Consider the following 27,691-nt stretch of genomic DNA (forward strand, 5'->3'; position numbering starts at 1 on the left):
ATTCAAAATGCAGGTCAGCTTCAGTCAAGACAATTTACGCTCTGCTTCCATTTTTTCCCCCCCTTTCTTTGCACTTAGAATCATTCAGGCACCCAGCTGTTTGTATCCCTGTCTCTCTGACATGTTTTTCTAAATGATCTCTTCTGTAAGAAATTAAGTAGGTCAGTCAAATTCCAGCGTGCTAGGAATCAAGTGGCCCAGATTTATTTCAGTGCATGCCATTAACATTCAGATTGTCCTTTACTGAGTCATGCCTGGGCAGCACTGGAAGGACATGCAGAAACTCCCTCAACTTGGGCAATCAAGATAAAGGTCAGGACACTCACAGGCCATTTTTCTTCTGCTTTTCTTGCTTTCTCAAAAAGGACAGAGCCAGTGCAGAGCTGTGACACCTTTACTCTTGCCAGTCACAAAGGTCCTGATATCATAGAATCCTCCACTGGTTTCGGTTGGAAGGGACCTTCAAGATCATGTAGTTCCAACCCCTCAGCCATGGGCAGGGACATCTCCCATTAGACCAGATTGCTCAAGGCCTCATCCATCCTGGCCTTGAACACCTTCAGGGAAGGGACATCCAGGACCTCCCTAGGCAACCTGTTCCAGTGTCTCATTAGTTGTCTTTCTTCTTCTCGCAGCCATACGAGGGGCTAAGACTCCAGGACCTGCGAAGGCTTAAGGATATGCTGATTGTGGAATCTGCTGACATGCTCCAAGCTCCTCTCTTCACTGCAGAAGCTCTGCTTCGGGCACACGGTAATCCAGAAAAACCTTTCAAGGCTAAAGAAGCTGTTTTCAGCAAAATGCAAATTGCTGTTGTCTGGTTAACTTTTGATTTCCCAAGTGAAAGAGAAGTAACAGTTAATCAAATGGCAGGAAACAGTTCACACCGTGCTTCAGAAAGAAGTACAGCTGCAGGATGTCAACAAGCATTGGAGGCAGATGGAGACAGTTAGGAAAGTGATTCAAAGTCAGAATTATCCTGGAAGACATTTTAACTTAGGGAGATGGAGAAACAGAGCTTTCCTATTTCACACACTGCTTCAGAAAGAAGTACAGCTGCAAGATGTCAAAAAGCACTGAGGGAGACAGGGAGACAGGAAAGTGATTCAAATTTGGAATTATGCAGTATGGAAGAAAAGATTTCCCTGCCTGTGGTGAGAGACACACAAGCAGAACTTCCATCCATGTCCAAAAAGTCAGCTTTGTTGCACCTATTTTTGTCAGACCATTGGGTTTTCTGCCACTGTCTATTTGTGTATAAAACTGGATCAAAACTGCGGTGTGGTTTGGACTGGGGAGTTTGGTTGGGTTTTTTTGTGGCAATAAAAGCAGTGTGACCGTGTCAATAAATGGTTGGAAATTGCCTTGGGTTTGGAAGCATCAACTTGCATGTCCTTGGAAGGATTTTTATAGTCACTCTTCTAATGCAGGGTATATTTTTCCATATGTTGATCTGTGACTAGTTTAATTCCACTGAAATCACTCTGTGCTCTCATCACATCCTTGAAAGCGGGCTTGTCAGATTGGGAATGTACCAGATTGAGTGTTTGCTCCAAACAAAAGTATCTCTGAAACTCAGTGGAAGCTTTAGATTTTGATTCAGGGATTCCAGACTTCTGCTTACTGAAGCATCTGCATTGTTCCTGGATGCCAAAGGAACTACTCAGGCAGTTAATGGTTTGCATGCTCGTTGCTGGATTTGCTGGATTAAGTTTCCATTTGTGGACTCCTGGTGAAAGTAAAAGGGAAAATGAAATAGGAAAACATGGTTTTAAACCCACAACATTTGTCAGACTGTCATGAGGAGCTCTGGTACCTGGAACTCTTCTTTTTTACATTTGATAACTGGTGCTTGTGTTCCTTTGAGCACTGAATTCAGTCACAGTGAACTTGTGGTGATCTGATGATACTTAAGGCACTGTCTTTGCATATATCATGGAATCACAGAATGGTTTGGGTTGGAAGGGACCTCCAAAGGTCATCCAGTCCAACCCCCCTGCAGTCAACAGGGACACCCTCTTCTAGAACAGCTTACTCAGAGCCTTGGCCAGCCTCACCTTGAATATCTGCTGGGATGGGGACTCAACTACCTCCCTGGGCAACCCTCATGGTGCAGAACTTGTTCCTCACATCCAATCTAAATCTGCTCTGATCTAATTTCAAACCATTCTCCCTTGTCCTGTCCCTACAGGTCTTTGCAAACAGTCCCTCTGCAGCCTTCTTGTAGCCCCCTTCAGGTACTGGCAGGCTGCTATTAGATCTCCCCAGAGCCTTCTTTCCTCCAGGCTCGACAACCCTAGCTCCCTCAGCCTGTCCCCACAGCAGAGGTGTTTCAGCTTTTGGATCATCTTTGTGGCCTCCTCTGAACTCACTTCAACAGCTCTTGTGTCCTTCTGCTGGGGACACCAGAACTGGAGGCAGGATTGGAGGTAGGGTCTCAGCAGAGCAAAATCCCCTCTTGCCCTGCTGGCCACACTCCTCTGGATGCAGCCCAGCACACAGCTGCCTTCTGGGCTGCATGGGGGCACTGCTGGCTCATGGGGAGCTGCTCAGCAACCAACACCCCCAAGGATCTTTCTTAAGGGCTGCTCTCAACCCACTCTGTCAGGCCTTGTGCCTGGGATTTGACCTTGCCCCTTGACTTGTAATTCTGTAGCCATGTGTCCTGCCATACTTGAGCATGTATGTTTGTTTCTAATGATTTTAGCTTAGTGTCTGTATATTCTTTTGAGAAAATGTGTTTTTTTAACCTTGTCAGCTGCCTAATTTCCTGTATCTCTGCATTTATTGGAGACTGGGACAGGGAGAAGTTACTTGAAGCCTGGATGTCTAATCCAGAGAACTGCTGCCAGCGTTCAGGGGTTCAGATGCCAACACCCCCTCCAAGTGGTTACAATGCTTGGGATACGCTGCCCTCTCCACGGACTCCACGCACCACTCGCTCTTCTGTAACTTCCCCTGATGAGATCAGCCCCTCACCAGGAGACCTTGAGACAGCTGTGGTAAGTTTATAATTAGATCTGGAACTAGCAGGGCAGAAGAGATCATTCTAAACATAGTACACCTATGCAGACAGGAGAGCTGTGTTGTTTCATCTCAGTCCAAAAAACACATTTGTGAAGCTGTAGAGTGCTTCCAAAAGCGATGAACAGGGAAGTTGACATCTTAAACATCCTATATAATAACACCATGGAGCATCTGGTGATATAAACCAGTCTGTTTTCACCTTGGCTGTCACCCAGAAAGTAGCATTTTAGCCAGCTACACTCAAAGCAGAGCATGTGGCTCTTTTGAATCACAGAATTGTCTCAGTCAGAAAAGCTCTTCAAGGTCATGTCCAATTATCAACCCACCACCACCATGGCCATGAAACCATGTCCCCAAGTGCCATGTCCACACACGTTTCTTGAACACCTACAAGGATGGTGATTTCACCACCTCCCTGGGCAGCCTGTTCCAATCCCTGACCACTCTTGCAGCAGAGAAATTTTCCCTAAGATCCAACCTAAACCTCCCCTTCTTGAGGCCATTTGCTTTCCTCCTATCATCTCTTTTTAGGACAAGAGACCAGCCTCCACCTCATTTCAGCCTCCTTGCAAGGAGTTTTAGAAAGCAATGAGGTCTCCTCTCAGCCTCCTTTTCTCCAGACTAAACAACCCCAGCTCACTCAGCTACACCTCACCTGCCCTGTTCCTAAGACCCTTCACCAGCTTTGTTGCCCTTCTCTGGAGCTGCTCCAGCCCCTCAATGTTCTTCTTGGAGTGAGGGCCCTAAAACTGAACCCAGCATTTGAGGTGCAGCCTCACCAGTGCTGAGTCCAGAGGCATGAGCTTCTTTTCTCATCACACCCTTATCAAGAGGTTCAGTTTGTAGATTCATAGAATGGTTTTGGTTGGAAGGGACCTTAAAGTTTCAACCCCCTTGACATGGGCAGGGACACGTTCTACTAGCCCAGGTTGCTCAAGGCCCCATCCAACCTGGCCTTGAATACCTCTAGGGAGAGGAAATCCACAGCCTCCCTGGGCAGGCTGTTCTGGTGTCTTTCCATCCTCACTGTAGAGAATTTCTGCCTAATCTCCAGTCTAAATCAGTCCTCTTCCAGCTTCAATCAGTTACCTTTCATCCTATCACTACAAACCCTTGTAAAACATCTTGCCCAGCTTTCTTCTAGGCTACTTTCAGGAAAGCTGGGAAGGGACTTTTTACTTCCATTGTCTCCATTTCCCTGACTCTTCTCAGTGCTGTGAACCCTGCCTTTTGATTTTTTTTTTCCTTTTGGAAACAAGATTCTCTTTGTCTGCATTTTGAAATGTCAGCCCACTGGTGCACTGTAAAGCTTATAATTACTTTTACTATGTGTGGGCTTCTTCATGCAGCTTACAAGGCTATGGCAAATCTGAAATATGAAAGTGCCTTTCATTAAAATCAGAGGGGTGCTTTTGGAAGAGAGAGTTCTCTGTTTGATAATCCACAGCTGCAGCATTATAAAACCTTTGCTCCATGACCTAAGCATTATTCTAGGTTGTACTATGCAGTCATAGTACGATAGACATAGAATCCTTTTGGTTGGAAAAGACCTTGAAGATGAACAAGTCCAACCATTCCCTAACTCTGCCAAGGCTGGGGCCAAACCATGGCCCTCAGCACCACATCTCTGCCTCTTCAAAACACCTCCAGGGATGGGGCTTCAGCCATCTCCCTAGGCAGCCTGTGCCAGGCTTTGAGAACCTTGAGAAGTTTCCTCTATCTCCAATTTAAACCTCCCCTGGGGCAACTTGAGGCCATTTCCAGTCATTGTGTCACTTGTTACTTGCAAATGGACCATCCCTAGAGTTTATATTAAAATAAAGATTTTGCATTCATAGATTCATAGAGTGGTTTAGGTTTGAAGGGACCTTAAAGATCATCCAGGCCCAACCTCCTGCTATGGGCAGGGACACCTCCCACCAGCCCAGCTTGCCCAAGACCTCATCCTGCCTTGGCCTTGAACACCTCCAGGGAGGGGGCATCCACAGCCTCCCTGGGCAACCTGTTCCAGTGTCTCCTCACCCTCACTGTCAAGAATTTCTTCCTCATCTCCAGTCAAAATGTAGCCTGCATGGAAATAATTTATTTCTTAATTGCAAGACACTGAAGAAAAAATTATATAGAAGGGATCATGTCATTGTTCTTTACATTAGCAGTTAAATTCTGCCTGGCTTTATTTCCCAATTAAAATGTTTGCTTCTCTGCTGTGTGTTTGCTATTCCACTGCTGGTCCATGAGCCAGGAATGCAGTTTTGGCTAATGACTGCCATTCTGCATCTAGTGTATCTCAATCCAAACCCAGAGTTGCACACTGGGGATTCCTGTTTGTTTAAAAACCTTATTAAGATGGTCAGAATTTTGTTTGTGAAGTTGCAGATCATTTTTCTGCAGTCTCTCATTTTTGTTGGGAAAATGCAAACTAAAAGGAAGAGATAGAAGAAACCCAGAGGATATAAAGCTCCTTTTCAAATCCTGCATTTACATCCTGTTTTATAATTCAAACTGATGCAGTTCATGCTCTCTACTTGATATTTGGAACTTATTTTGAAGTTACATGTTTAAACATCATTGAAAAGTCAGCAAAATTTATTAGTGGGCTTCTCTGCTGCGTTGTCAGCTTGGAAAACATTGAATTTTGGCAAGACAAGAAGCTGAAATTACTGAAACAATAAGTGCCCTCATCGAGTTTTGCACTTTAAAGGCTGACTTTTGTGTGTGTGGGGTGTGTTTTGTTTTGGCTTTTAAAAAGTTGCTCATCTTAGGCTGAGTGAAAACGTCCTTTGTGTGTGTACAATGTTCAATGTATTGAAAGCTGAAGCAACTCTTTATGGAATTTTTATTTCTCTTGGAATAAAGATTAGTTTGTACTCCTTCAAGAACAGGAGTATTTAGTTTCATGCCTAGCCACAGGCAATGAGTAGTTCCATGGCTATGCTTGAAATGTTTTCAGGGTAAAAGTCTCAGCAGGTACCTCTCCAGTGATGACAGGCTGAGAGAGTTGAGCTTGGACAAGAGAAGGCTGCAGGGAGAGACCTTAGAGCAGCCTTCCACGATTTGAAGGGGGCTCCAGGAGAGCTGGGAAGGGACTTCTGACAAAGGCATGGAGTGACAGGAGAAGGGGTGATGGCTTCAAACTGGAAGAAGCTGGATTGAGATGATACATTAGGAAGCAATTCATGCCCATGAGGGTGGTGAGGCACTGGGCCAGGTTGCCCAGAGGAGTTGCAGAGGCTCCAAGCCTGGCAGGTTGGCTGGGACCTTGAGCAAACTGGTTTGGTAGGAGGTGTCCCTGCTCATGGCATTTGTAGCTTAACTTATTCTTTATTTTGATCAAAAGCCTCAAAGTATTTAAAAAAATAGTTTATATTATTACTTAAAATATTTGCTGCTGTTGTACAACCAAATTACTCTGCCTTTGTATGGCCCTGATTGTGTGAAATGCTAACCATTTCTTGTAGCCCACATCATCTCCAAATGCTATTTCTGGTTGCCTGTGAAGCTAATGGAAACTTCAGGTCCCTTTTGACGTTAGGACTCTTAACTCTGAGGTCCTAGCATTCTGCAGGGTAAAGCACTGAGCTGGGCATGATGGAAGACACCCCAAGGTGTTCTGTTTTGGTAGGTGTAGAAATTGAGATACCTCATCTTCCCCATCTATCTGTAGCTTAAATCACTTCTTTTTTTGCAGATGTTTTTTCCTTTAGTGAACACGTAATTTTTTGAAGAGATTTTCCAATGTGATGTGTCCTGCTACCAATGTAAAAGGCTTTAGGGTACTTCTTAATGAGAAGTTGTTGTGTTTTTTTCTTTCCTTCTGCAGTGTGACATTTGTATGTGTAATATTTCTGTGTTTGAAGACCCAGTGGATATGCCTTGCGGCCATGACTTCTGCAGAGCGTGCTGGGAGGCGTGAGTACATGTTCTTTGCTATCTTCTGAGGAACATTCACAGTTGCCACTTTGAAGAGGACAGGATAGAGACCATTAACAGCTAATGTTGAAATAGTGCCTTGGGCTTCAAAGTGTTGCTGCTTTGACCCTATCAAATATTGAAGTTGTCACTCAAAGTGGCCATCGACTGGTCTGGGCTTGCAAAACGTTTGATTTGGTCCTGATTCAGCAAAACTCTTAAGCAAATGTTTGAAGTCTGTGTGTAAAAAGAGCCTGCTCTTGATTTACTCAGTGTGTGTGATGTTGGCAGCAGTGGGGTTTACACTTCCTAAATTAAGCACATGCTTAGTTCCATCTCTTAGTTTAGCAAACTAAACTTAGGCATCAGAAATTCATTCCCAGTCAGGAAAGCAATTAAAATGCTTTCTTACATGGAGGGATGATAACTGAGGAATAGATTGAGCTTAGAAGTTGTGTTAGGGCTGCTGTTACTGTTCTGTTAGGAGTTCTGCCTAGTGCTCTTGTTACCACAGAATTATTTTGGAAGTCTGAATAGTCATGCTATTAAAAACCACAGCAATTGATAATTGTGCTGGTATAAACACTCATAATACTTGTCAGGAATAAGTACATCTCTGTGTGTTGTCTTTAGAGTCATCTTTGTCCCTCTTCAGGGGATTCTACTCCTTGGACTGCACCACTGTAGTGTCTTGTTCCTGTGTCACATCAGCACAGCTAGTTCTCCTGCAGACAAACCATGCCTCCTAAGTCAAGAAGAGCATTTTCTCTTCCACATGAGCATTTAGAAGGCAGTTCTGTTCCAGTGGCAAGAAAATTAGTAGTCATACTTCATGTTGTCTTGCAAATTGTTATGCAGCAGTGTAGAAAAGATCACAGGCTTGACATAGGGCTTCTAATTTGGGAGCTGGACTCTGTGTACTGTGATTTGGGCATGCACTCAGAGCTACAGTTCAATGTCAAGCAGGTGTCCATGGTGGCACATCTAGAGTAGGATTTATCTTTCTGAGCCAGGCATTTCTATTTGGAGCAGAGCCAGGACTCAGTTATCCCATTCTAGGATCCAAGTGAACTGGCAAGTCTCTCTACCTTAACTATTAAAGGATCCTGGTGACTTAACTTGGAATAGCTGCCTGTTTTTCAGATGACTGAAGTTAGACAAGATGAATATCATCTGTGTTGTCAAGTTAATAAGGAAGTTACAGCTTTTAAACTAAGCAACCTTGAGCACTGGTAGTTAAAGCCCAGTTTTCAGCAGGCTGCTGAGCTGATTCTGTCCTGCATTCAGTTAGGGACTGGAAAGGTTACCATTTAGAAGTTTGTTCCTAAGAGCAGACCTATTTTGGCACAGTTAGAGCAATTAATTGAATAGCAAGTGAATTATTTTCTAGATTAATTACACTTCCATGTTCCATTTCTGATCTAAGTTAGAAGTAATGCTCAGTTTAATTAAGCATTGCAGAGCTGTCTGGTAAAAGGCAAGGATGGAAACCACAAACATGTAGCTGATGGTGCTCACTTTCAAACCATGACTGTTCTTGCCTTTAAATTATGCTCTTTAGCTCTTTAGCCCTCCTGAGCAGAAAGGGACACTTTCTAGTCTGTGTTTATAAATGGATTAATGTGAATATCTGTCAACCTAATATAAAATATTGGGCAGCCTTTGAATCTTTAACCTTTTATTCACAAATACTGACTGACAAAATTCTGGCAGATTTTTGAACCTGAAAATTCAGGAGGGTGAAGCTCACAACATTTTTTGCCCAGCATATGATTGTTTCCAGCTTGTGCCTGTAGACATCATAGAAAGTGTGGTTTCCAAGGAGATGGACAAAAGATACCTTCAGTTTGACATTAAGGTAATTTCCTCCAACTGTTTTTGTGCTCTTCAACTGTATTTCATTGTATAAAGATAACTTCAGTGTGAAATGCTGCAACAGATCTGTAGTTTTCCAAGTAGAAACTAATAAATTAATGAGTACAGCAAATTATTTGCTGACTTGTATACCATAATATCAACATTTGCTGGAGCATTGAGGGAAAAAAAGCCAGAACACTGTGTTTTATTCCTTAAGCACAAATGCACTGCTTCTGTACCCTGGATCTTAATGCAGCATTAATAACAGGATATGATCAAACTAATGATTGTAAGAGGGGAGCTGAAGATTTGCGTCAGCCAGACTTGTTTGTGTTTGCAGGCTGAAATTCCTAAGATTTATTTTGGGCTTATTTTTATCACCAACATGTTTCTGTTTCAAGAATTTATCAGTACAAGTCAGTTAATATTTTTTGGGCCATCCAAAGCTTGATACACTTGCCGTATATAGGGATAAAAGTAGGAAAATCTTGCCTTGCTTTTCCTGTTCCATTTTTGAAGTATGTTTATTTCCATGATTAAAAGTGGTATTTAAAAGCAAGCTTTTAATTCATCCTTCTGTTTTTGCTTTTATGCCAGTGTAGTGATGAACCAGTCTGTGATAATGGACTACTTTATCAGTGGTGGCAGGGTGAAATAAAGGAGAGAAATAATTTTTTCCTTCCTAATACACCACTTTCTCTGTCTGACAAGTCTCTTTAATGCACAGTAACAGAATCTTACACAGTAAAATGCAAATCAAATGGCCAGATGTGATTAATCTCTTACATCTTCATCTTTCAAATGGCTGGCCATCAGGGTAGCTTTGAAGCAAGGCAGAGAAATTCCTTTGCCTCCTCATTTTTTAGATGTAATTTTTACAAAAGAAGACCTGAAAAGACTGGAGGTCAATTCCTGAGGTAGTCCAGTCCTGATGTCAGGTTCATTGCAGATTTTTGTTGTGATCAATAAGGCTTTTGATTCTTTTCAGTTCCAAGAGTCAGTTCTGTTAATGCCAGTGCATATAGAGTAGCAGCTTACAGTAAATCACAAAGGAATTGGCTTGGACACACTGAACATTTTGTTTGGGATGTAAGCCATTTGCATTTTAGCAGAAGTCTGGAGTTCTGATGTTACTTTTTTTTTTTTATAATACCATTTTTAAGGTGGAAATTAAATTATTCCCATTATATAACTATTTTTTAAAGCTATAATGCTACCCTTATGCTTTTTGGCTTTGCTCCTTCAAAGGAAGAGAATGATTCTTTTATATCGATGATGAAATCTGATCTTATGGACTAAAATCTTTTTCCTTGTTTGTTTTTTTTTCTTGGCTCCCAGGCCTTTGTTGAAAATAATCCTGCTATTAAATGGTGTCCTATACCTGGCTGTGAAAGAGCAGTGAGGTTAACAAGACAGGGATCCAACTCAACAGGATCAGATACACTCAGCTTTCCTATGCTAAAAGCCCCTGCTGTGGACTGTGGAAAAGGACATCTTTTTTGTTGGTCAGTACTAGAAATCACCTACATCTACATAAACTCACAGCCCTTGCTGTTCCAGGGAAGCACCAAAGTGTATCTTGTATCCATGCTCTACAAAACCCCTCCTGTGCCCAAACATTTTAGTATTTTGGGGTACAGCAAAGATTTATGACACTTTCACTCATTATTGCCTCTATACCACAGCAATGTGGGATGCCATGATGTTCTTGTTCTATGTAAAAAGCATTTTAATTTGGATAATCTTTACTATCTTTTTACCACAGAACTATACTAGCACTTTTGGTGCCACCTAGGCATAAACCAAACTGCAAACCAAGTGATTTATTTCAGATTGGAACTTCAAAAAGTTCTTTGCTGTCTCATTTAAATTCTTCATAATGGTCACCAATGCTTGTGAGCAAGTATCATATCATAGATTCCTATCGTGGAATGGTTTGGGTTGGAAGGGACCTCCAAAGGGCATCCAGTCCATCTCCCCTGCAGTCAGCAGGGACATCCTCCACTAGAGCAGCTTGCTTGGAGCCTTGGCCAGCCTCACCTTGAATATCTGCAGGGATGGGGCCTCAACCACCTTCCTGTGCAACCTGTTGCAGTGCTCCAGAACTTGTTCCTCGTATCCAATCCAAATCTGCTCTGCTCTCATGTCAAGCCATTGCCCCTAGCCCTGTTCCTTGCAGGTCTTTGCAAACAGTCCCTTTGCAGCCTTCTTGTAGGTCGCTTCATGTACTGGTAGGCCCCTATTAAGCCTCCCTGGTATTTTAAAATAATATTAATTGGATGTTTTTTATCTTCCAGACTTAAAGTTAAGCATGTCTTGATAAGTATCCATGTTTCTTAGCTTGAAAGAATTTTCACTCATTCCAAATCTCTGAGTAGTAATGAGCTGTGTGCTGCCTTCGTTTTCAGGGAATGCCTTGGTGAAGCACACGAGCCCTGTGACTGCCAAACCTGGAAGGACTGGCTGCAGAAGATAACTGAAATGAAACCAGAAGAACGTAAGAGTCCTGCTTTTGGGGGGAATTTAATTTGGGTTTTGCTGTTGTTGTCATGATCTTTTCATTTCACAGGGATGTTTTTAGGTGCATTAAGTAAAAACTCTACATTTCTTGAACAATAGAGTAAAAGGGGAGGACAATGAAGCCCTGAACGTGAGAAGCTGCCTCACACTTAAACAACACGTTAGGCAGCACTACGGTAGACTGTTCTTCATCAGCCATCCCTCCTCGTAAATCCAATTGTGGTTCAAAGGACACAAAATTCTTTTCCCTTCCTCTTACAGCTTTGATTCATTAATTAACAGATTTATTCCTGAATATAACTTTATTTGTTCTGTGCAACTTCAGATCTTTTAACCATGTCTGCACTTCTGTTTGAGTTGTGTTCTGCTGGGGTGTGTGTGTTTGTTAAAACTTAATTCAATCCAAAGGTAATAATAGTAAAGTTGAGAGTGAATTAGAGTAGAGTAGAGTAGAGTAGAGTAGAGTAGGATAGGATAGGATAGGATAGAATAGAATAGAATAGAATAGAATAGAATAGAATAGAATAGAATAGAATAGAATAGAATAGAATTAACCAGGTTGGAAAAGACCTTTGAGATCGAGTCCAACCTATCATCCAACACTATCTAATCAACTAAACCATGGCACCAAGCACCCCATCCATTCTCTTCCTAAACACCTCCAGTGATGGTGACTCCACCACCTCCCTGGGCAGCACATTCCAATGGCAAATCACTCTTTCTGTGAAGAACTTCTTCCTAACATCCAGCCTAAACCTCCCCTGGCGCAGCTTGAGACTGTCCTCTAATTGCAAGGGAATTGTGGGAAATGATTTAATGACAAATAACAGTTAATGAAAAACATAATCAAGATTGGGTTTATGCAGGATAGACATGAAAAAAATACTAACATGAAAAGAACTATTAACAGCAGTTTGAGTATATACAAACTTAACTTGTTAGCACAGTTCAGACCCTTTCCATAACATGTTATGAAAGAGGTAAAATACACCAGAGTTTGTTGAGCTATGCCCATTTTTCTTACAGAGTCAAAGAATCATTTTGTTTGGAAAAGACCTTTAAGGTCTTTACAGTAAGGGTAGGGAGACACTGGAACAGGTTGCCCAGGGAGGTTGTGGATGCCCCCTCCCTAAACGGCTTCAAGGCCAGGTTGGATGAGTTCTTGAGCAAGCTGGACTAGTGGAAGGTGTCCCTGTCCATGGCAGGGGTTGGAACTGGATAATCTTTAAGGTCCCTTCCAATTCAAACCATTCTATGAATCTGTGAGTCATTGATTCCAACCATTCTGTAACTACCAAGGCTGGGGTTAAACCATGTTCCTCAGCACCATGTCTCTTCCTCTTTAAAACAATTTCAGGGATGGGGATTCAATCACCAACCTGGGCAGCTTGTGCCAGGCTTTGAGAGCCCTTTCAGTCAAGTTTCTTTTAATATCCAACCTAAACCTCCCTTGGTACAACTTGCGGCCTTTTACTCTCCTCCTATTACTTGCTACTAGGGAGAAGACGCCAACTCTCAGCTCTCTCCAATCTGCTTTCAGGTTAAATTGTGTTAGCAGTCATTATGTATTTGCTCATTTATAGATATAAATATATCTGGAAATGCCAGTGTGGTAATCTAGAGAAGTGCTGTGTGTAAGAATGTTCTGTGTAAGGTGTAGAAATACATGTAGTGAAGAATTAGAATGTTCTGCTAAGAAGCAGGTAATCATCCACCTACCTGATCTGACTTTCACAAAGCTTTTCCCAGCTACAATCTCACTTTCTCTCTTCTTGCATGCTCCATATCCTCCTGTCACCCTTCAAACAGTTGTGGGAGTGAGTGAGGCCTATGAAGACGCTGCCAACTGCCTGTGGTTACTGACCAACTCCAAACCCTGCGCCAACTGCAAGTCTCCAATTCAGAAAAATGAGGGCTGCAACCACATGCAATGTGCAAAGGTAGGGAACACCCTGACATGTTTTTACTCTACTGCTGAAACCACACCTGCAATACTGTGTCCAGTTTTGGGCTTCCCAGTTCAAGAGAGATGTGGATCTACTGGAATGAAATGCAGAGCTACAAGGATGATGAACATCTTGATGAACAACTTGAACATCTCTGCTATGAAGAAAGACTGAAAGACCTGGGGTTGTTAAGTCTTCAGAATAGAAGGCTGGGAGGGGATCTTATCAATGTCTTTAAATATCTGAGGGGTGGGTGTCAAGATGAAGGTGCCAGGCTCTTTTCAGGAGAAGGAACAATTGGTAGAAACTGGAACACAGGAGGTTCCACCTCAACATGAGGAGAAGCCTCTTTGCTGTGATTGTGTTGAAACACTGGAGCAGGCTGCCCAGAGAGGTTGTGAAGTCTCCTTCTCTGGAGGCAGGTTTCAAAAACCCACCTGGATACGTTCCTGTGGATGATCCTGCTTTGGCAGAGGGGGTTGGACCAGATGACTTTAAGAGGTCCCTTCCAACACCTAACATTCAGTGGTTCTATATAGAAAATATTTTAGTAAATGTTGAATAAAATCTCTTTGTCTGGAAGGTGAACATTGTAATGATCAACATTTCATAAACACCTAAGAATCACTGGAGTGCAGCATGAAACTTAAGGAAACAAACAATTGATAATTTAATCATAATGCATAATGTAGAAGAGAGAGAACATTTTTAGGTGGCAGAAGATCAACAGCGTCCTGGTGTGGATCAGCAACAGTGTGGCCAGCAGGAGCAGGACAGGGATTGTCCCCTGCACTCAGCACTGGGGAGACCACACCTAGTATCCTGGGTTCAGTTTTGGGGCCTTCACTCCAATAAGGGTATTGAGGTGCTGGAGCAAGTGCAGAGAAGGACAAGGAAGCTGGGGAAGGGTCTGAAGAACAGGGCTGGTAAGGAGCAGCTGAGAGACCTGGGGTTGTTTAGTCTGGAGATAAAGAGGCTGAGGGGAGATCTCATTGCTCTCTATAGTTCCCTGAAAAGAGGCTGGAGTGAGATGTGGGTTGGTCTCTTTTTCCTAGTAACAAGTGACAGGAGGAGAGGAAATGGCCTCAGTTTGCATCAGGGGGGGTTTAGGTTGGGTATTTGAAGAAACTACTTGACTGAAAGTGCTTCTACAGCCTGGCACAGGCTGTCCAGGGAGGTGGTTGAATTCTTATCCCTGGAGGTGTTTCACAGAGTCAGAGATGTGGTGCTGAAGGCCATGGTTTGAGCCCAGCCTTGGTAGAGTTCTAGAATGGCTGGGCTCAGTGATTAGGAGTGGTGTGGCTCAGTTGGTAGCACATAAGACCTTTAATGGGGAAGGTCGTGAGTTCAAGCCTGCAGTGGGCACTAGTGTCCTCCCTATCCTAGTCATGAGGTCTGTGGTGACAGGTTGGACTCGATGATCTTTGAGCTCTCTTCCAACCTTAGTGATACTGATTACTGATCTTGAAGGATTTTTCAAACCAAAATGATTCTGTGAACATAACTGGAAGCTGTGTATGGATAAACAGGCAAAAGACTTGCTAAGCTGGAAAGCTCTAATGAAGGCTTTGCCTTACTACCTTTTAACTTTTGCATTGTTTCTCTAACATAGCAACAAACCAGAGAATTTTAAATGGAAAACTCTAATTAATCAGTAAGAATGAAAAGACAGCAAGGAATAATTCCAGAAGAAACCTACTGGTGACAGCAGCCAAAAAATTCAGTCATGAGCTTGCACTGTGCTACCAAAATAGAAAAAAACATTTTTTTGCCATGAATTCAGTATCATTTGAGGATTCTTCTCCTCTCAGTTTAGTTAGAAGCAGTATATTTAGAATGCTCTTTCTTAATGCCTTACATAACTGCAGCTAATACCTCTTTGAGGAGCATCATTCAAAGTAAGAAGTAGCAGACACTTGACATAGTTGGCCCTCAGAAAAAAAAAGCAGAGATTTAGAAACCAATCACTTTCATTTTCTGGAAATATATTAGCCTCTCTCCACTGCTCTGCAGATCCCATTTGCTTTATATTTACCATCACAAGGCTCTTTTTATGTGGTGTGAATTGAAGGCCAGGCTCGGTTTTTACTTGATGTAATTGCTTTGGCTTTGTGTGTGGCAGCTGAGAACAGACTCTCCTCCACTTTGGTTTACACCACATTTGCTTGGTATTTTTTGTTCTTAAATGGTTCTTAAAAGAGCTCATAAATTCCACACTACTAACAACTGTCAAAGATAAGTTTGTTGCAGCTTTTGCCACTGAGTTCAACTCAGTTACAGGCTGGAGAAGACTTTGACTATTAAACAATGTTGAATGCAGATAATTAAATTCAGTACCACTTTGAGGCCTAGCTGCCAGCCCCGGTTCTCCCTTCTTTGATGCTGTACCTTACAAATAGCTTCAAGTGTCCTTATGGCAGTCAGATTCCTTTTGTGGTGGAAAAATCCCTGCAAACAGAAGGTGCATTCCCTCAGCCTGCTGAGGAAGGAAAGGAGGAGTATTCTCAAGCTCATTGCAGAGCTCAGGACGCAAGGTAGGGTGGTCAGCTCTCACTCCACGGTAGTAAGGTCTTGCTAAAGTAAGGGCTGCTCAAGCTTACTACATGATGAGCTACAACTGCCTCTTAGCAGCTAGCATGTACCTTGGTGTAGAGGAGGATGCTCTGTAATCATAAAATCACATTTCTGTAATTAAACAGGCCCCTAACTGGTTTATGAGCCCAGTTTCTAAGGAGACAAGGCTTAGGCAGTCCTGCTCTCTCACTCTCCTACCTGTAGAAGCCTTTTAACCTTCTGGGCACTTGAATGAGATACAAAGAAACAGGAGGAGGTTCACTAATATTAAATTACCACAAGTTTCATGGAACTCGGTAGCTGTGTGGTGCACAGACTTAATTTGTACTGCCACCAGGAGAGCCTGAAACACCTACTCAGCAGTTACCTGTTCAGCAGTCACCAATCCTGCTTCAGGCAGATGGTGGCGAGGCAGCAGATGGGTTTTGTTAAGCTGCTGCACAGCTGAGTGATCACCAAGGCAGATAAAATAGAGCTCAGGGGGGAGGGAGATCTGTAAAAGAGTTGATGTGGGTTTGTGCACTTAATGAGACTGAGCAACTGGGGGGACAGTCTGGGGACACTGGGTGAGTCTTGGGTTTTTGAGAAGGCTTTTGAAGATGTGGGAACTGGGAAGATAAATGTGGTGGAGTGATCATGGAGGGAAATAATTTGGGAGAGGTGAGATGATTACAGTAGGAGCATACATACATAAATTAATAGGAAGTCAAGCTTTCTGAGTTCTGTGGCTTGTGAAGCAACTTGTTTTGTACTGGGTTTGGAACATTTTGTGATGATTTTTATTTCCTGTAATGAAGATGAGTGGGTTTGAATGACAGGCAACTGCTGCAGTGATACACACTTCAGAGAATCATAGAATGCTTTGGGTTGGAAGGGACCTCCAAAGGTGATCCATTCCAGCCCCCCTGCAGTTAGCAGGGACATCTACTAGAGTAGCTTGCTCAGAGCCTTGGCCAGCCTGACTTTGAATATTTCCAGGTATGGGGCCTCAACTACCTCCCTGGGCAATCTGTTCCAGTATTTCACCACTGTCATTGTGCAGAACTTCCTCCTGATGTCCAAACTAAATCTCCCCTGCTCCAGTTTCAAACCATTGTCCCTTGTCCTTTTGCTACACGAACACCCTCAGAATGTTGATTTATGTTTTTGTGGAGGAATGCATAACTGGAAATCTACAATGTATCAGCTTCTTTTTTCTCCCTCCTTTTGTTCATTTTTTTTCTGAAGTGCAAATATGACTTCTGCTGGATATGCCTAGAGGAATGGAAGAAGCACAGCTCTTCCACGGGAGGCTATTACAGATGCACTCGCTATGAGGTTATTCAGCATGTGGAGGAGCAGTCCAAGGAGATGACAGTAGAGGTAACAAATGACTCTGTGTGTTTGAAAACATGCCACTAAGGCTGCAGTTTTCTACTTAGGAGAAGTTTAATCCAAATCCTTCCCAAACTTGACCTTAAAGATATCAAACAGAAAGAAAGAAGGCACTGTCCACTTGTGGAGAGAAACAGAAGCTCTGGTTCTGCTTTTGGCTTTGGTAGCAATCACCAGGTGATTGCTACCAAATAATTTTCCTTGTGTGCCATGGATTTCTTTTGTGGCACAGGCATGCAGGTCCTGTAATTAGCTGCTGTGCATTACAGAAGACCTGCCTGAAGTTTAGAAAGCGTTTGGGAAGTCTGCTTAAATAGCTGCACAGTGTTCTGTGCTTCCCAGTCAGCCCTTTGCTTAGAGAACTTGGAAGACTTGTGAGCTTCAAAAAGCCTTTTTGTGTCTTTCCTTCCTCACATGGTGCTCGTCAGGGTTGTGTGTGGTACTTGATGGGTGTGGGGATGGCAACAGTTGGTTGTGTAATTTTGTCTAATAGTGATTGCTAAATTCAACCATAAACTCAGTTTCTTTCTCTTGTTTCTTTGTTATTTTCCAGGCTGAAAAGAAGCATCGAAGATTTCAAGAGCTTGATAGATTTATGCACTATTACACAAGATTTAAGAACCATGAACTTAGCTACCAGGTGTGGGTCAAGCCAATGTTTGCTGATGTTTGCTTCTGTTTTGTTCATACAGTAATGATTGCATTGTATTTCACTTCACTGATGTCATTTTTTTATTTTTCTAGTTAGAACAGCGCCTTCTAAAAACAGCCAAAGAAAAGATGGAGCAGTTGAGTAGAGCTCTCAGTGGAAGTGAGTATTTGCTGTGATCTAGGAATTTGATTTGAAATCAAATCACTGAATCACAGAATGGTGGAGACTGGGAGGGCTCTCTGGAGATCATCAAGTCCAACCACCCCTGCCAGAGCAGGTTCACCTAGAGCAGGTTGCACATGACAATGTCCAGGTGGGTTTGGAATGACTCCAGAGATGGAGACTCCACCACCTCTCTGGGCAGCCTGTTCCAGTGCTCCAGCACCCTTAAATTAAAGAAGTTCCTTCTCATCTTTAGATGGAACTTCTTATGTTCCAGTTTGTGCCTGTTACCCCTTGTCCTAGTCACTGAGCACCGCTGAAAAGAGCCTGGTCCCATCCTCCTGACACTCACCCTTTGAGTATTGCTCAGCATTGATGAGATCCCCCCTGGAGAGTATTCTCCTCTCCAGACTAAAAAGCCCCAAGTCTTTCCTCATAAGAGAGATGTTCCAGTCCCCTCATCGCCTGTGTAGCCCTTTGCTGTTCCCTGTCTGTCATGGCTAAACCTTTTTGTTTCTTGATAGAGCTCACATCAGTCTGTTGTGTGCTGGGATCCTTCCAGTACTGGAATTGATAAGCCGTGGATAAAAGTTAATTGTAGAGCAGATCTTACCTACTCTGAAGACTCAAGGAGCAAGTAGCATTAGTAAGGGAAATGCTAATACTCTATATTTACTTCTTTTAGTACATAAACTGGCAGGATGAGAGGCAATGGTTTGAAACTGGAGCAGGGTAGATTGAGGTTGGGTATTAGGAGGAAGTGGTAAAATATTGGAACAGGCTGCCCAGGGATGTGGTTGAGACCCCATCTCTAGAGGCATTCAAGATCAGACTCAATGTGGCCCTGGGCAGCCTGGTGTAGTTGGAGGTGTCTCTGCTGACTGCAGGGGGTTGGACAAGATGACCTTTGAGGGTCCCTTCCAACCCAATGCAATCTGTGACTTTGTAACTGACATGCAGAGGGAAACTTTTAGAGGAACAGAAATGCTGGCAGCAGCAGGAACGTATTTTCACAGTGCTTGTTTCATCTTCCAGCTGAGGGAGGTTGTCCTGATACCACCTTCATCGAAGATGCAGTGCAAGAGCTTCTAAAAACCCGACGCATTCTCAAGTGTTCTTATCCATACGGATTCTTCTTGGAGCCTAAAAGCACAAAGAAAGAAATATTTGAACTTATGCAGGTAATAGAGGAATATAGTTTGGTTTTCTAATGTTACTCTTTGTGTGTGTGTGTAATATTAATAATTTATGTGTAGAGTAAAGCTGCTGCACCTGCTTTGTGTTTGTAACCACCTGGGGAAATGAATGTGTTGTTACTGCTCTGTGACACAATAGCTTTTAGGTCAGTTGTAGAATGAATGAAAAAAACAACAGTTTGAAGAATCAAATGGATAAGGATAAGTGGAAGGGGAAGAAAGCAAAGTTATTTACTGTTAACCTGCATTGCTGAAGGCAATATTTTACCTTGGAAGGTAAAGTGGGTCAGGACAAATCTGGGAGAATACCTGGGTGGTGGCCATCAGTGACAGGGTCTGCTTACTCCTTCCCTCCTGCCCTTCTTTCCCTCCCTCCTGCCCTTCTGTTTCCTTCAAGAGTGGTCAGGGATTGGAACAGACTGCCCAGGGAGGTAGTGGTGTCCTCATCCCTAAAGGCATTCAAGAAATGTGTGGCCATGGCACTTGGGGACATGGTTTAATGGCCATGGTGGTGCTGGGTGAATGGTTGGACTGGATGATCTTAGAGGGCTTTTCCAACCAAAACAATTCTATGATTCAATGAAAGATGTTCAGTGTGTGTGAGTGCAGGGAATCCCTGCTCCAGGCTGGAGATCAGCACATGGGTTGGTAAGAGGGCAGGGTAGAAGGGTAGGTTTGGGGGTATTTTTCATATTCAAATGCTATTTCCAGGAAAACAGGTGTCCTTCTGCTCAGGATCTATGGTGTAAAGTTCTGCCTGATTTTCATTGTACTGTGAAGTGATTTTATTGTGTATTTGTTAACTCTTGCAGACGGATCTAGAAATGGTCACAGAAGACCTTGCACAGAAAGTGAACAGGCCTTACCTTCGGACTCCTCGCCATAAAATCATCCGTGCAGCTTGTCTGGTGCAGCAGAAGAGACAAGAGTTCCTGGCCTCTGTGGCCCGTGGGGTTGCTCCTGCAGACTCACCAGAAGCACCCAGGCGCAGGTAACCCAAACAAAATGCTGGGCAAGTCAGAAAGGGTCATGGATGGCTGCCAAAGCACGTGAATCTGCTCTCATTCTGTGATGGTGAGGCAAAGTGGAGTTGTGTGACAGTGAGGTGAAGATGGTGAAGGGTCTGGAGAATAGATCTGGGGAGGAGCAGCTGAGGGACCTGGGGTTGTTTAGTCTGGAAAAAAGGGGCTTGAGGGGAAACCTCATTGCTCTCTACAACTGAAAGGAGGTTGGAGCAAGGTGGGGGTTGGTTTCTTCTCCCCAGTAACAAGTGACAGGACAAGAGGAAATGACCTTAGTTGCACCAGGGGAGGTTTAATTTGCATAAGAGAAGAAACTTCTTGACTGAAAGGGTTCTCAAAGCCTGGCACAGGCTGCCCAGGGAGGTGGTTGAATCACCATCTCTGGAGGTGTTTAAGGTTTAACTGCCACAGTGGTGTTTGGTCAGTGGTTGGAGGTTGTTCATACTTTGTTGTACTTCTAAACTTTATGGTTTGTCTCTCCATTTTTTAGCTTTGCTGGTGGAACATGGGATTGGGAGTATTTAGGATTTGCATCCCCAGAGGTAAACTATTTCTTTTGTCTTCTTTTAACTTAGTTCTGCACATTCTAGAAGCACAGGTATGATGGCAGCCTGCATGAAGAGCTTCAAAGCAGCTCAAGTTGGTTTAAGCTTACCATGTTATTTGTGTCACAATAGAAGGAAATATATGCTCAGTTGATTGTGCAAGGACTCCACACGTGGTTGGAGTTATCTAAGGTGGCATTAGACAAGCTAGGTTGAGTTCATGATTTTTCATTCCCATAACCAGTGTTAAAATTGTAGATAAACTGGGCTTTAGTATGCTAAGGAACCTTCAAGTAATATATTAAATTGTGTAGGTGCTTTTTGACTGAAACAGCAGTGGGGCAGAATTTGACAATTCTTTCTCTAACGATCCATCCAAAGAGTCAGTATTCTCAGAAATCCCATTTTTCTCTAACAATCCATCCAAATATTTTTAACTATTTTAAATGCTTCTTTTTTAAATTTTTTATTTTCATGTATTGAAGCAGGATGGAAATTGCACACTCAGATGACCTTCTGCTCTGGGCAACCTTGTCTAGTTGAGGATGCCCCTGTTTACTGCAGAGGGGATTGGAGTAGATGACCTTTGGAGGTCCAACCCAGACTGTTCTATGATTGTGTCATGGAAGGAAAAGTGTCATTTTTAAAGTGATTATTCCACTATATATATATATATATATATATATATGTCATTTTCAGGACTAAAATATAAGAAGCTTCCTAAAAAGCTTTCCTTTATCATCTTAATTTTTAATTACTATTTTGAGAACATTAGATTAAAGCATGCAGTTAGGAAGGAAACTTCATCTCAATATTTCCTTGGTGCTGTTTTCTTCCCAGCTTGTCATTTTAAAGCATTCCTGGAAAACTCCATGGACCTTTTCTATATATTTCCTTTGCTATTGTTGTTGGTGAGCATTCTGCTGGTCAGCAAATAGCTTGCTTCCCTATGAAGGATCAACTTGTTCCTCCTGTCTAGTTCCTCTAGTTCTTTCTTTGGAAATAATTCCACATTTCCAATACCAAACTCATTGTGATGTTACTGTGTCATCAGAGGAACTGGTCATGAGAAAAAGCTGATCAGAAACAGCAGTAGGTGCCATCGCAGTTGTGCTTAGATGATCGCTTCTGAGTCTGTGATTTGCCTAAATGTGGCCTTGTATGCTGCAAGTTGGCTTCTTTGCTATGTAGCTATCAAGGATACTTGCAACCACCTATGCTAAAGGCATTTTGTAGGATGAATAATGGTCATCTTGGTTTTGCTTAGTGAATGTCACTAGAAATTTACTGGCAGAGAGCTGTAATTGTACTGACAGGTAGTAGAATATCTGTGTTTTTATTAGAGAAAACAAAATCTTGTTGTAGACCATTGTGGGGAACTATGATGCTCCTCCTCCTCCCCCCCAGTAAATTAGCCCTCCTTTTGCTCATGTGTGCCAAATTGATCCAAGCAATCAGAAAGAAAATGTTAACAGTAGGAAAGAAGATTAAAAAGCAGTCAAACCCAGAAGTTAAATGGTTGTCAGTAAACTCTCTGATTTAGCTGCAAACAGAAAAGAGATTAAAAGCTGCTATGACTAAATAGATTGTAGTGTTCAGACATCACTTCTCATTGCTTATCCAACTCATAGTTATACAATTATAGAATAACCAAGCACAGATCCGGGCTGGCTGAGGAGTGGCTTGAAAACAGTCTGAAGGAGAAGGACCTGGGGGTGTCAGTTGATGAAAATTCACCATGAGCCAGCAGTTGTTGCTGGCAGCCCAGAAGCCAGCTGTGAGCTGGGATGCATCAAAACCAGTAAGAGCAGGACAGGGAGGGGACTCTGCCCCTCTGCTCTGAGACCCCAACTGGAGTCCTGTGTCCAGCTCTGGAGCTCCCCAACATAAGATGGACATGGAACTGTTGGAGAGGGTCCAGAGGAGGCCACAGAGATGATCAGAGGGCTGGAGAACCTCTGCTATGGGGACAGACTGAGAGAGCTGGGACTGTTCAGCCTGGAGAAGGGAAGGCTCTAGGGAGACCTTAAGAGCAGCCTTCTAGAACCTGAATGAGGCCTTTGGGAGAGCTGGATTGCACCAGGGGAGGTTAAGGTTGGATGTTAGAAGAAAATTCTGCACTGAAAGAGTTCTCAAAGCCTGGCACAGATGGGCCAAGGAGGTGGTTGAATCCCCATCCCTGGAGGTGTTTCAAGGAGATAGAGATAGAGGAACATGGTTTAGTCCCCAGCCTTGGTAGAGTTAGAGAATAGTTGGACTTGATGATCTTGAAAGTCTTTTCCAACCAAAACGATTCTATTCAGGCGGCAGGAACACAAATCCATGTGGCAGAGCCTGTTAGCAGCTCGAGTTAGGCAAAAATAGAGATGTGTCAGTCATTGAATGAAAATCCATCAGCGACTGTTCAGTAGAAGATATCAGCTGTGGCTAAAGATATTTTCGATCTATCATCATGTTCCGGAGTCTGGGCAAAGCATATCAAGTCCTGGTGTGTGTCTGCCAGCTTTCTGTAAGCATTTCAAAGTTGTTTTCTGCTGGTTGTTGCTGGAAGCAGGGACTCTGAGAATTCAGCTGAATAGTTTTTGTGTTCTAAACCCAGCAGGTTTTGTATTTCTGCAACAATCTGTGGATTGTCTGTGAACAGAAAGTTTAGCATCAAAGCTCTAAAAAATGCAAGTGCTTGGAATTCTTGAAGAAGGGAGATTGCAAGTATTAAAAAAAATAATTGGTAATATAGCAAGTATTTTTTTTTTCTTTGCTAATTCATTATTTTAGAGGTTTAGGATAACCTTGGACATCTTTGGTTTATTCTTTCTGTTAAGCCTTGTGCATGAGACAACCTGCAATGTGTTTTTCTGGAAACAAGTGATTTTATAGCAAACCTATAAAATCACACCTTTTATTTATTTTTATTTTATTTCTCTCTCCTAAAAATGTGCTGCTTGTGAGAGCAGAAAAAAATATTCCTGCATGCTGCCCTGTATTTTGTACCCTTTGGTTTATGCAGGAATATGCTGAATTTCAGTATCGGAGGAGGCATCGCCAGCGTCGCCGTGGGGATATGCACAGCCTGCTGAGCAACACCCCGGATCCTGATGACCCCAGTGAGAGTACAATAGGTATGGTCCTACCTGGGGCTAGGGCTTTCTTCTCTTCCTACTGCAGAAATGGTTGTTTCTAGTGATGACAGTGAATACTTAAGACATTGAGGTGCTGGAATGTGTCCAGAGAAGGGAGATAAAGCTGGTGAGAGGGCTGGTGAGGAGCAGCTGAGGGACCTGGGGCAAAGGAGGCTGAGGGGACCTCATGCCTCTCTACAACTCCCTGGAAAGAGATTGGAGTGAGGTGGGGATTGATTTCTCTAGTCTCAGGTGACAGAATGAGAGGAAATGTGCCAGAGGAGGGTTGGATTGGAGATTAGGAAAAGTTCCTTTGCTGCAAGAGTGGTCAGGAATTGGCACAGGCTGCCCAGGGAGGTGGTGGAGTCACCATCCCTGGTGGTGTTCAAGAAACATGTGGACATGACACTTCATGACATGGTTTAATGGCCATGGTGGTGTTGGGGTGATGGTTGGACTAGGTGATCTTAGAGAACTTTTCTAGCCCAAATGATTCTACAGGTCTATGATGCTACTTGAAAGAAGTTTCAGACATGTTGCTGTATTGTTCAGGACACAGCATAAAAGCTTAATTTTGCATTTTGCTGTGTGATCTGAGAAGTATCTTGGAGCATCTCTCTGACAAGGAGAGGCTGTGAGCCCTGGGGCAGGAGAATAGCAGCCTGAGAGGGGATCTGATCAATGCTCAGGAAGAGCTAATGAGTGGGGCTCAGGAGGATGGGGCTGGGCTCTTTTCAGTGGTGGCCAGTGAAGGGACAAGGGTCAATAGGCACAAACTGGAGCACAGGAGGTTTTGCTTGAACTTAAGGATAAACTTGATTTCTTTGAGGGTGTTGGAGCCCTGACCCAGGCTGCTCAAAGATGTTGTGAAGTCTTCTCTGTATACTTTCAAAACCCACCTGGACACATTCCTGTGCAACCCGATGTGGGTGACATTGCTCTAGCAGGGGGGTTGAACTAGATGATCTCCAGAGGTCGCTTCTAAGCTCCACCATGCTGTGATTCTGTGAAATGAACCGGGCAGTCACTCCTAAAAGAGTGGGACTGGTGAGAGTTGGTATGGAAGGAGCATTTTGGATGATTTAGTTCAGAGTAAACAAAGGAGTAAAATGTCACAGCTGGAATCCAAAAGGGAAGGAAGTGGTGGAAAAGGCTTTTTCGCTGGTTCTCCAATCGCTTTTGTTTCCATTGCCCAAACAGACACTCAGGAAGGTGGCAGCAGCAGAAGACATGGCACCTCCATGGTGAGTTCAGCCTCTATGGGTATTCTGCACAGCTCTTCGCTTCATGACTATACCCCTGTCAGTCGCTCTGAGAACCAGGATTCTCTGCAGGTATCTCCCTTAACCTCTTTTCCATTCTCTCTGCTTTGCTTGCCTTCCTCTGCTCTTCTGTGTTATTTTGTCTCTGCAAATTTTCTGCATTCTTGGATGAGAAAGGGAGAATTTGGGACAAGAAGTTCAGGATTCCCGGCGGTAAGAAGTGCTAATGGAACTGTAGTCACCTTGGAAGTTCTGCTGTCAGCTGTGTCAGTAACAATTGAGTCTGCTCAATGATTTATGACCTGCAGGGATAATCAATGAATTTCAGATCTGAGCCCAAATTACCTTTTAACCCAAAACATGTAACAAGATGAATGTTCTGTTCTGAAAGCAACCTTCTGTATTTCCACAGGCTCTGAGTTCTTTGGATGAAGATGACCCAAACATCCTGCTAGCTATCCAGTTATCCTTACAAGAATCTGGCTTGGCCATAGATGAAGAAACCAGAGACTTCCTGAACAATGAGGCATCTTTAGGAGCAATAGGGACCTCTTTGCCTACTAGACTGGACTCTGCTCCCATCAGTATAGATAACCCCAGAGGTGCTTTGAGCAGCTCTGAGCTGTTAGAACTTGGTGACAGCCTGATGAGACTAGGTGCAGGCAGTGATCCCTTCTCAGCTGACCGTGTTCACTCACACCCCTGCAGTGACACGAGAAGTGGGTTGTACTCAACATCTAGTGATGCTGATTCCAGCAGTCAAGATCCCAACACCAGTGAAAACCTACTTGGAAATATTATGGCCTGGTTTCATGACATGAACCCACAGAGTATTGCTCTCATCCCCTCCACAAGTACAGAAACAGATGAGGAGTCCCAGCAGCCCAGTACTGAAGATGGCTCAGCAGGACAAGCCAATGTCTCAGAGCCAGGGCTGGAGGCTCAGGAGGAGCACGCCCTGTTCGAGGACGCGCTCAAAAACGAAGGCAGAGGAACCCAGACAGAGGAAACGGCTGCCGAAGAAAACCTCCTTCCAGGTGAAATGGTATCGCCAAGTGGTGACAGCAGCAGGGAGCTAATGGGCAACCTGAATGCTTCAGGAGATACTTCGAGTCAGACTCCTCAGACCTCAAGTGAATGGCTTGAACATGTTCATCTGGTATGAATAGGAAGCAGAGCTGGAGCAGAGGCGCGGCGGTGATGGGCGGTGGCGGATGCGGAGTGAGCGTTGTGGAGGCTTTGTTCCACCTAACCACAGCTCAGCTGTAACCACTGACGTAGCGACGGATAGTTAGGAGTTCTCTTGGATTGTAGTTCTTTACCATAATGTGAACCTTTCAAGGAATATCCTTTGCATTTAATTAGGTAGTCCTTGCCTTTTTTTGCTCTCAAGAAAAAAGGAGTAAGTAGGTTGTATTCCACATTCCTAATACAATGCAGCATCTGTTTAGCCTTAGGTTGACGATCCTTAACTTGAAAGTACAGATTAAAGGCTTACACTGATTATTTCAGTTGGGTTTTCCTAAGAAATAGTTGATTCCAGGGTTTTTTTGTTATTTTAAAGAACTCATTCTTTCACCAAAATTCACATTTAGCAATTCACTTGCCTTTTGTTTTCCATAACTTTTCCTAACTCATGTTTCATTTTGGTTAGCAGTGTGAACAGAAGTATTTAATGCTTCTCTTTAGTACTGCTCCAGGAACAAGTCTGAGGGGATATTCTTTCCCATCAAAGGTTTCTTCATTTCTATTTACAGTCCAAATGTGCCAAACTGTGAATAGTTAGCTGGCAGTAGCCAAACGAAACAGGCAGTGTTACTCTATTGAACTAATCCCACGACCCTTAGCAGTGAGAGAAACCACTGGGTAGCATTGCTTCTCTAAATTGAACTGGCATCTGTTGCCATGGTGACTGCATTTAATTAAATGTAGCCTGTATCTTAAGTTAATGAAACCTAATGCTGCTGTTAGACAGTTCTTGTAAAGATGAAAATGCAGCGAGGTAGCACCAGCTGGGCTGTGCTTGAAGAGACACTTTAATGGAAGTGCAATCGTCGTTTGTTCTCATCTAACCCAACCCAGCATTCTCTGCACTACCAGTGCAGTGACTTTTACTGAACAGCATTTTATAAAGACCCTAGGAAGACAGAATTTTCATCTCTTAGCCAGCTCCACAAACTGAAGTTCACATAACACATCCTTGCTCAACATGTTAACGGTGCCTTTTTGCCTAACCCAACTGGATAATTGCCACAGTTCAGTAATTAAAATGCCGTTGTCTGGTCTGGAGTAACTATGCTATTAATTGCAAAGACCTCCATAAAAACCACCCATGGCCTTGCCTTTACAAGTAAATAACTCAGTGTTCAGTCAGTGGTTTGGCAGAAACAAAACACTGCTAGGTATTTGTTCAATTGCACAATATTCATTTGCTGTGTGATTACTGTTTAGTGTAAACATAAAAAAAAACCAAGAAAAAGAAAAAAAAAAAGGCAAACAAAAATACCCAAACAAACCTTTTCCTAG

At 43.2% G+C, this 27,691-nt stretch overlaps 1 protein-coding gene across 5 annotated transcripts in view; it reads left to right on the top strand.

Annotated features, from left to right (window-relative positions):
• The window catches only part of ANKIB1 (ankyrin repeat and IBR domain containing 1), a 68,342-nt gene extending 41,125 nt beyond the window's left edge, over positions 1-27,217 (top strand). For 3 of the 5 annotated variants that reach the window (XM_054161068.1, XM_054161067.1, XM_054161066.1), the window contains exons 5-20: positions 636-753; positions 2,794-3,002; positions 6,848-6,936; positions 8,650-8,794; positions 10,132-10,298; positions 11,202-11,290; positions 13,123-13,253; positions 17,061-17,195; positions 17,761-17,847; positions 17,952-18,018; positions 19,057-19,202; positions 20,030-20,208; positions 20,730-20,781; positions 23,792-23,903; positions 25,104-25,237; positions 25,578-27,217. In XM_054161068.1, the coding sequence (XP_054017043.1) occupies positions 636-753; positions 2,794-3,002; positions 6,848-6,936; positions 8,650-8,794; positions 10,132-10,298; positions 11,202-11,290; positions 13,123-13,253; positions 17,061-17,195; positions 17,761-17,847; positions 17,952-18,018; positions 19,057-19,202; positions 20,030-20,208; positions 20,730-20,781; positions 23,792-23,903; positions 25,104-25,237; positions 25,578-26,330 (2,613 nt within the window). In that variant the 3' untranslated portion in view covers positions 26,331-27,217. The remainder of the gene's footprint in view (positions 1-635; positions 754-2,793; positions 3,003-6,847; positions 6,937-8,649; positions 8,795-10,131; positions 10,299-11,201; positions 11,291-13,122; positions 13,254-17,060; positions 17,196-17,760; positions 17,848-17,951; positions 18,019-19,056; positions 19,203-20,029; positions 20,209-20,729; positions 20,782-23,791; positions 23,904-25,103; positions 25,238-25,577) is intronic. The other 2 variants (XM_054161071.1, XM_054161070.1) reach the window with 2 other exon arrangements.
• The last annotated feature ends 474 nt before the right edge of the window (positions 27,218-27,691 follow it).

The sequence above is a fragment of the Dryobates pubescens genome, chromosome 4 (genome assembly GCF_014839835.1).
Source record: "Dryobates pubescens isolate bDryPub1 chromosome 4, bDryPub1.pri, whole genome shotgun sequence".
NCBI classification, from domain to species: Eukaryota; Metazoa; Chordata; class Aves; order Piciformes; family Picidae; genus Dryobates; species Dryobates pubescens.